The sequence below is a fragment of the Coffea arabica genome, chromosome 10e, assembly GCF_036785885.1.
Source record: "Coffea arabica cultivar ET-39 chromosome 10e, Coffea Arabica ET-39 HiFi, whole genome shotgun sequence".
In the NCBI taxonomy this organism is placed as follows: domain Eukaryota; kingdom Viridiplantae; phylum Streptophyta; class Magnoliopsida; order Gentianales; family Rubiaceae; genus Coffea; species Coffea arabica.
Window position 1 is genome coordinate 18,084,136 of NC_092328.1, and position 8,277 is coordinate 18,092,412.

Sequence of the window (8,277 nt, forward strand, 5' to 3'; positions counted from 1 at the left end):
TATGACTCAACCAATAAAGTAACCAAAAATGTAAGGCAAATAAGTTAAATTAATCAAAACCATAGGAAACTAATTTTCGGGACCTCACAATGATCACTTTGTTTCATGACATGATTCACAAGGAGATGAAAGTTTATGTGGATGACATTATAATGAAATCAAAGATAGTGGAGGGTCATTTGGTTGATTTGAAGAAGCTATTTGAAAGGTTAAGGAAGTATAATTTAAAATTGAATTCTGCAAAATGCATTTTTGAAACTCCTACCAGTAAATTGTTGGGATTCATTGTCAGCAAGAAAGGCATAGAGATAGATCCAGCAAAAATCAAAGCAATCTGAGAGATATCCGTTCCGAAAACATAGAAGGACATGAAAAGCTTTTTGAAAAAAATCAACTTTATCGGTGGATTTATTGCTCAGTTGACATCTATATGTGAGCTTTTGTTCAAATTATTAAAAAAGAATGTGTCAATTCATTGAAATGAGAAATGTCAGCAGGCTTTTGATAAAATTAAGGATTACTTATTGCACCTTCCGATTTTAGTGCCGCCTAAGTCGGGGCGACCTTTAATTATGTATTTGTCTGTACTTGATGAGGCTGTAGGATGTGTTTTGGGGCAACATGATGGTTTGGGGAAGAAGGAACAGGCCATCTATTACTTCAGTAAAAAGTTCATAGCATACAAGGCCAATTATTCTTTTCTTGAAAGGAGTTGTTGCGTTTTAACTTGAGCAGCTCAAAAGTTGAGACATTACCTGCTTAGTCATACTACTTACCTCATTTTCCATTCCAATCCTTTGAAATATTTATTGAAAAAATTGATGCTGACAGGATATATGGCTAAATGGCAAATGATTCTTTTTGAGTTTGATATTATTTTCACAACCCAAAAGGCAATCAAAGGACAAGTTATAGCGGACCACTTGGCTGAGAATTCGAGAGAAGATGATTATCAGCCATTACACACCTATTTTTATGATGAGGAAATCTTATTCGTTGGTACATTCGAAGATATGAATGAGTCTTACCTTGGGTGGAAGCTGTTCTTTGATGGTGCTTCGAATTCTTTTGGGGTTGGAATCGAAGCTGTTTTGGAATCACTTGAGAGAAATCACCACCCTACTACTGCTAAATTACGATTTTCTTGCACCAACAACATGGCTAAGTACGAAACTTGCATTTTTGGACTGAAAATGGCTTTAGAAATGGAGATCAAGGATTTGATAGTGTTCAGTGATTCCGACCTACTTGTGCATCAAACACTCAAATAATAGGTAATCCGAGATTCAAAAATTCTGCCATGCCACTGTAATTTGCTTGATTTAGCTAACAAATTCAGAAATTCGAAATTCAGGCATATTTCTTGCACCCGCAATATTTTCGCTAATGTTCTAACCACCTTATCTTCCATGATTCGACATCCAGATAAGTTGGCAATTGAACCTATACATATTCAACTTAAGGAAAAATTGGTGCATTGTCTGGTGGTGGAAAAAGCTTCTGAATGTCATCCCTGGTATAGTGATATCAAAGAATTCATAAAGACAGGATCTTACCCTCCAGGTACCGATTCATCTACCAAAAATTTCTTGCACAGAATGTTATCAAAATTCTTCTTAAGTGGAGGGATGTTATATAAGAAGACATTAGATTTGGGCCTTCTGAGGTGCATTGATAGGGAAGAAGCTGATTATAATGAAAGAGGTGCAGAGCGGTGTATGCGGATCACACATCAATGGACATTTATTAGCTAAAAAAATCATGGGAACGGGATATTTCTGACTCATTATGGAGCATGACTGTGTAGATTTTGTCAAAAAATGCATAAAGTATCAACTGCATGTCGATGTTATATGCGTTCCTCCTACAGAACTATATAGTATGACTGCTCCTTGATCATGTTCAATGTGCGGAATGGACGTAATTAGAGCTATTGATCCCCATCTCGAATGGGCATAGATTCATCCTAGCGGCGATTAAGTATTTTACCAAATGTGTTAAAGCAGTAACTTACAAGTACGAAATCAAAAAAGTAGTAGCCGATTTCGTAAAGAACCACATTATTTGTCATTTTGGAGTGCTAGAAAGCTTATCACTGACAACGTAAAAAATCTCAGTAATGACATGATAGATGGATTATGTGAACAATTCGAAATCAAGCACTGAAATTCTACTATCTACAGACCTCAGATGAATTGAACTATAGAGGCTGCAAATAAAAACGTAAAAAAGATTATTCGTAAGATAACAAAAAGACATCGAGATTAGCATGAAAAGTTATCTTATGCATTAATGACTTATCGAACTGCAATCAGGACTTCTATTGGGGCAACCCCTTACTCCCTCTTGCATGGAATGGAAGCGGTATTACCTGCAGAGATTGAGATCCCATTCTTGCGCATTCTGATGGAAATTCAATTGGAGGAAGTGAAATGGGTTAAGCAGCGTCACGAGTAATTATCTCTGATTGATGAAAAGCAGTTAAATGCTATTTGTCATGGACAATATTATCAAAAGCAAATAACTCGTGCTTGCAACAAGAAAGTCAAACCTTGCCTATTCGAAGAAGGAGACAAGGTCTTGAAGTGAATTCTTCCAATTCAAGATGAAGTTAAAGGAAAATTTACCCCAAATTGGTAGGGTCCTTTCATTGTCAAAAAGGTATTGTCCGGAGGAGCGCTTATTCTCATGGAAATGGACGAACAAGTTTCCCTTAGCTAATCAATTCAGACATGTGTAAGAAATTTTTCATTCGATTAAGTAAGTTTTCTTTTTGAAATACTGCATACGGTAGATTAAAAGGCGGGGCTTCTTCTTTTTCATTTAAACATTTTATCCTTAGTTTCCTCTTTTTAGCCTCCAGAATGATCTACTCTGTCATTTGATAACCTCCTAAAGATCACAAACCCCACACTGGGGTAAATTTTATTTTTCGTTAGGTTTCAAAAAAAAAATGAAAAGAGTGAAAACATGCAAAACAAAGGAAAGACAGGAGAAGACCCAGTCAAAGTTTGAATTGAGGCAATTTTTTAGTTTTTAATAGCCCTATACTGTGGCAAATTTTATAGGATGCAATTTCAGAATTTTTAAACCCCTTAAAAATCTGCTTTCAAACCTTAACGTTTCTTAATACCCCATCGCACCCTATTACAAAAGTCAAAAGTTTCCGGCTTCTGCCTTTTGCAGTATTTCTAACAAGAAAACTTCTTAATCAAATGGCAAATGATGTAAATACACATTCACCAATTTTGCAAGGGAAGGACCGTCTCATTGATGCCATCAATTTTGAAACATATTTCTGAATTGATAGAGACTATCATTAAAGTTGTTCCTTAGATGAAAACTCGAAAGGATACCTTTTCAAAAAAACGAATGAAAATGGGTGGGGGCAACCTTAATGAAAATTCGAAAGGGCACTAATGTAGGGTTTTGAACCACAAAGAAAGTCGTGAATAGAAAACAGAGGGTCGATTGTTGAATAGCTGATGACTATGTTTGTTTGAATTTTTCTTCATGTTGAGATTTTTTTGGCAACACTGAATTTCAAGAAGGTGCTATCAGAAGGGGTCAAATGTGGCGTTTCTCTCATCGTATACTTGCCATTCAAATTTGCATCTAAGTTTCTAAGTTGTTTTTCATAAACTTAATAAGAATCGTTTTCTCATTAAAAATCATTTTTTAACTCTATTTTTGTGTCGTTGCATGAAATAAACTTAAAATTTTTATATACTTTTCATTGAATTTTGCCAAGAGACAATCCCCATAATTTATTGTAATAGGTGTATAGACATGTATGTCTCATGGTACAAGCATGGTTGGCTATGTACAGATGTTAGAAGATCCATAACAAGTTGCACAATAATTCTAAACATGACAGATTTTCAACATTTAAAAGGCTCATGTTACATGGTTCTCAAGGTTTGAGAGATCACACGGTGGTGGCATTATATCTCGTTACAGTTGTTTTCATTTTCTTTCATAGGATTAGATTACGCATACCTCCTCGAAGGGAGAGGAAGAACAATAGCTTTTTTAACTGAGTTCAATCTACATTGGGGCAAAATTTTGTAAAGGTGATATCTGATTTTATAAGTGTGCCCAATATTTGTTTAGAAAAATAGCAAAATCACTTCACGCCTTTTCATTTAATTGGAATGCATTTCATTTCTCTTGTCATTTTGTTGGACTTGGGTTTTATCCCACAAACCTTTTATTTGTTGGGTTTGGCTTTTATCTCACCAACCTGTTATTTGTTAGGTTTAGATTTTATCCCATCAACAATTTATTTTGTTAGGTTTGGATTTTATTTCAACCATTTATTTTGTTAGTTTTGAATTTTATCCCATCAATTTTTTTTGTTAGGTTTGGGGTTTATCCCATAAACCTTTTCTTTGTTAGATTTGAATTTTATACCATCAACCTGTTATTTGTTGGGTTTGGATTTTATCCCATCAACCGTTTATTTTGTTAGATTTAGATTTTATCCCACCAACCTTTTATTTGTTGGGTTTGGATTTTATCACACAAATCGTTTATTTTGTTGAATTTGGGTTTTATCCCATCAATTGTTTATTTTGTTGGGTTTGAATTTTATCCCACCAACTGTTTATTTTGTTGGATTTGAGTTTTATCCCACCAACCTTTTATTTGTTGGGTTTGGATTTTATCCCATCAACCTTTCATTTAATTGGGATCGGGGTTTATCTTACCAGTCTGGTAGGTTTTACTAATTATTTGGATTTGGATTGTATCCCACCAATCAATTTAGTTTGAAAATAATTTTGCAAATTTTCATTAGATCTCACCAATCAATTTAAATGCTTGCCAGTTTCATCGTTCTCAATTTTGTTTAAATGCTCACTTTGTTCGTATTGATTCAATCGCAGTTGAAGTAGATAGGTAAGTAATTTGGTATCTGTAGACACCAAAATTTTAATTTATTTCATTTTATTTTATTTTATTTTATTTTATTTTATTTTATTTTATTGATAATTGTCGTTTATTTTACCTTATTAATCTCATTTTTCATTTTTGGCATTCTAGATATTAATTTTTATTTAGCTTTATTTGCTATTATTAGATCCTTTTTCTCGTTAGGCATTTTTAGCATTAACATCTAAAAAAAAAGAGAGAAAAGAAGAAAAATGGTTCACAAAATATGTTTTATCTTTTTTAAATTCAATCTTTGGCATTTTATTTATCTTGTTTTATTTTTTAAATCATTTCATTATGCGTAAAAAAGAAAAAAGGGACAAGCTCACGCACAAAAAAATTCCAGCTTACTTCCCATTTTGTTTCCCATTTTCTTTAGCTCGAATGATCTTATTTTCCTTATGTTTCATTCCGTCATTTTTCTCCACCTTTAAATCATGCTGACCTGGCTTTCATCAACGAAGCAAAAGGAATCTCAGGGAAAAGCCATCCAATGGCTTAACAATCACCGAAAATTGCAGAAAGACATGAACCATTGATCTTAGGTTCTAGGGATATTCGGTGCTTATAAAGAAAGAGTCTGAGGGATAAAAAGGAGAGGGAGTTTCGTCTGGGGGCGGTTAAAAGAGAAATGGAAACAGAAGAAAACAAAGGGGGTTTCGGAGGGCTTTGGTAGAGAGGGAGGGCGGCTGGAGGAATCGGGAAAAGATCTGAAGGGCGACGGGATAGAAAAAAAGAAAACGAAACAGGAAACAACAAAGGATCGGGTCGGCTAAAAAACAGAGGGAGCTAGGGTTGAGAGGCAAGAAGCGAAACTAAAAAAGGAAAAAGAAGCTGGCGGCTGAGTGAGAAATGAAAAGGGAGGAGTTTTTCTGATTTAAAAGCTTGGTGAAGAGGAAAAGAAAGGCAACCAGAGAAGCGGGTGGCTGGTCCGTCACCATCGTTTTTCCACAGACGCTCCTCCAAAGGTCTGGGTAGAACCATCTGAGTTTTTCCTCTTGATCATCCTTCGGCTCATCTCGTGATTAAGGTGATGTCCTCATCTCTTGTAGTTAAAAGTTGTTTTCTTTAATTGTTGGTTCGCCCCCTTTCTGTTGTCTGCTGGTTCAGTTGTCCTTTGTAGTCTTTCATTTTCATTTCCGTAGGTTTGGCTTAAGCTTGGAATTGGGTTTATGATTCACAGTGGGTTTGTTATGCTTGTTTGACTTGTTTGATGTTTGTCGAGGTTGAAAAACATAGCAAAGCTGCGCAGTTTTGCCTCCTATTGCTACTGACTATGCTTTGTTTAGTGTTTGGTTGCATGGTTGCATGATCTTTGTTAGCTTGGAGATGGTTTGTACAATCTGTGAATCTGATGGAGTAAACATAGAAGAGTCGCAAAGTTTTCCAGATGTCGCAGGCCATCTTTAGTTTGTCATTTTGTTTTCCTTACCTGGATTCTTTCTGTTGAATTTGCTAAAGCTAGACAAATCATGTTTGATCAATGTTAAGATTGATGGTTGGTGATGTCCGTGCGTTTGAGTTGTTAGATAATCAATTTTTGTGCATTTTTTCGTGAGTTGGAGCTGCAAAAACTTGCAGCAGAAAATTACATAAAGTTTCTTAAAAGATCGCATGCTTTGATGAAGTCCTGTGGATTTATGACTGATGCTCTGACGATTTTCTGGGATTTTCCTAAGTTTGTTTTGTGCAGAAGGCGATGGCTTTCTGTTTTGGTGTATTTCTATGATATATAGAAGTATGATTTTGCTTATTTACTATGAGAGCATGAATAAGGAAAATTTTGCAGAAACCCAGGAAATGGAAGAAAGTTGCATTTTTTCTCATGTTTCGTTGTCTTTTTCCTTTCTCCCTGCCATAAGCCCGTGAAGTGGGTCTTGGTCACCTAATTTGCTGCATTTCATGGCTAGCTTTGTTGGATCCGTTGGGAGTGTTTGGGTTGAACATAACCAGTCTTAAGCTACTTCGCATGAACACCTCTCAGCTGGGATAAGAAAGAAAAGAAGCTGCATAAATGTTGCAGCAGTTTCATTCGTGAATGTGCATGAAAATTTCATACGAATTTGCATAATTTCCTTCAATGTTTTGTTTTGTTGGATGAGGAGGTTATTTGTTTTGATGCTTAAGTTCAGAGTTTGGATAGATGAGTTGGTTTGTAAACGAAAATGCAGCAGGCTTGGAATCTGTTTGTAAACGAAAATGCAGCAGGCTTCTCTTTTGCAGGAGCTCTTTGTTACATAAAGCTTGCATGAAATTCTTTTAAGAACTGCTTTGTCAAGTGATGTTTAGACATGTTTTAATTAGAGTTAGTTTAAAGTTTTGTTTGCCAAAGATTTATGGATAAAGCTTGCGGATGAATTATCTTAGCTGCCGAAGTCCTTTTGTTGTTGCAGAAGCATGTTTTCCTTCGTGATTTGCATGGTTTGCATGAAAAAATGTTTCAATAATTGTATTTCCACCCCTTGGTTTTTGGTTTATACTGCTATGGCCCTAGTAATTGGAAAAACCAATCAAATTGACCCCTCCTTGAACTTTCTTTTCCTTTCAATGGGATCCTTGTTTGATGAATATGAATTGTTTAGTTTGTTTGACTACCTTGAGCGATTCAATTTCATGTTATTTTCATTTCATGTGATTATTTGTTGATTAAAGTGATGCCTTGACCTTTTCTTTTATTTTTGGAGGGTAAATAAGCAAATTCATTTCATTGGAGCCCCGACTCAAGGGAGGTACACCTTATCATTTATTTTTGACTTTACTTGACCCTACGTGCGTATATGTGTCTTATGTGTGCAATTGCATGACTTTAAGTGTTTACTTCTGTAAGGATCGAAGACAACCTAAGAGGGGGGGTGAATTAGGCTTTCAAAAAACCTGCTAAGATATAGTCCACTTTTTCACAGACTACCTTTCTTTTCTCAAATACCTCCCAATGAACGAGATAACACAAGAGCACAAGTATTCGTGAGATGAAGAGAAGAACAGTTTATGTAGAAAAGCAGTAAATGAAAGTAAAGAAACAAACCAGGCTTCAAACACAACTGAGGTTTGAACACCACTTTTATATACCAAATTACTTCAAGTTGAACAAACTTGCAACCAATCTTTTGTGTACAAGGAAGGGATCACTTCCTTCTTGCCCCAAACCACACTTGGTCAAGCAAGGAAGTTTTACAAACACTCGCAACCCTCACTATGCTACACTATTGAAGAAGCTGTGTCACACTTGAAAAACTACATGAAGATTACACAAGTAAAGAGTACAAATGTTCCTTTTGAGTATTCTAGCACTAGAATCACTCACAATCTGATGTAGACTTGATGTGCAAATTTCTCTTTAGGTGG

At 35.5% G+C, this 8,277-nt stretch overlaps 1 protein-coding gene across 1 annotated transcript; it reads left to right on the forward strand.

Moving 5' to 3' along the window:
- The first annotated feature begins 836 nt into the window (after positions 1-836).
- On the forward strand, positions 837-2,457 carry LOC140015144 (uncharacterized). Its single transcript, XM_072067041.1, has 3 exons — positions 837-1,233; positions 1,426-1,714; positions 2,316-2,457. The coding sequence occupies exons 1-3, from the start codon at positions 837-839 to the stop codon at positions 2,455-2,457; spliced, it is 828 nt and encodes a 275-aa protein (XP_071923142.1).
- Positions 2,458-8,277: the final 5,820 nt, after the last annotated feature.

Coding starts and splice junctions, on each gene's coding strand:
- LOC140015144 (XM_072067041.1), top strand. CDS start 837: ATGGCTAAATGGCAAATGATTCTTTTTGAGTTTGATATTATTTTCACA. Junction 1,234..1,425: donor CAAGGATTTGATAGTGTTCA/GTGATTCCGACC, acceptor TTCGACATCCAG/ATAAGTTGGCAATTGAACCT. Junction 1,715..2,315: donor AATGAAAGAGGTGCAGAGCG/GTGTATGCGGAT, acceptor AACTGCAATCAG/GACTTCTATTGGGGCAACCC.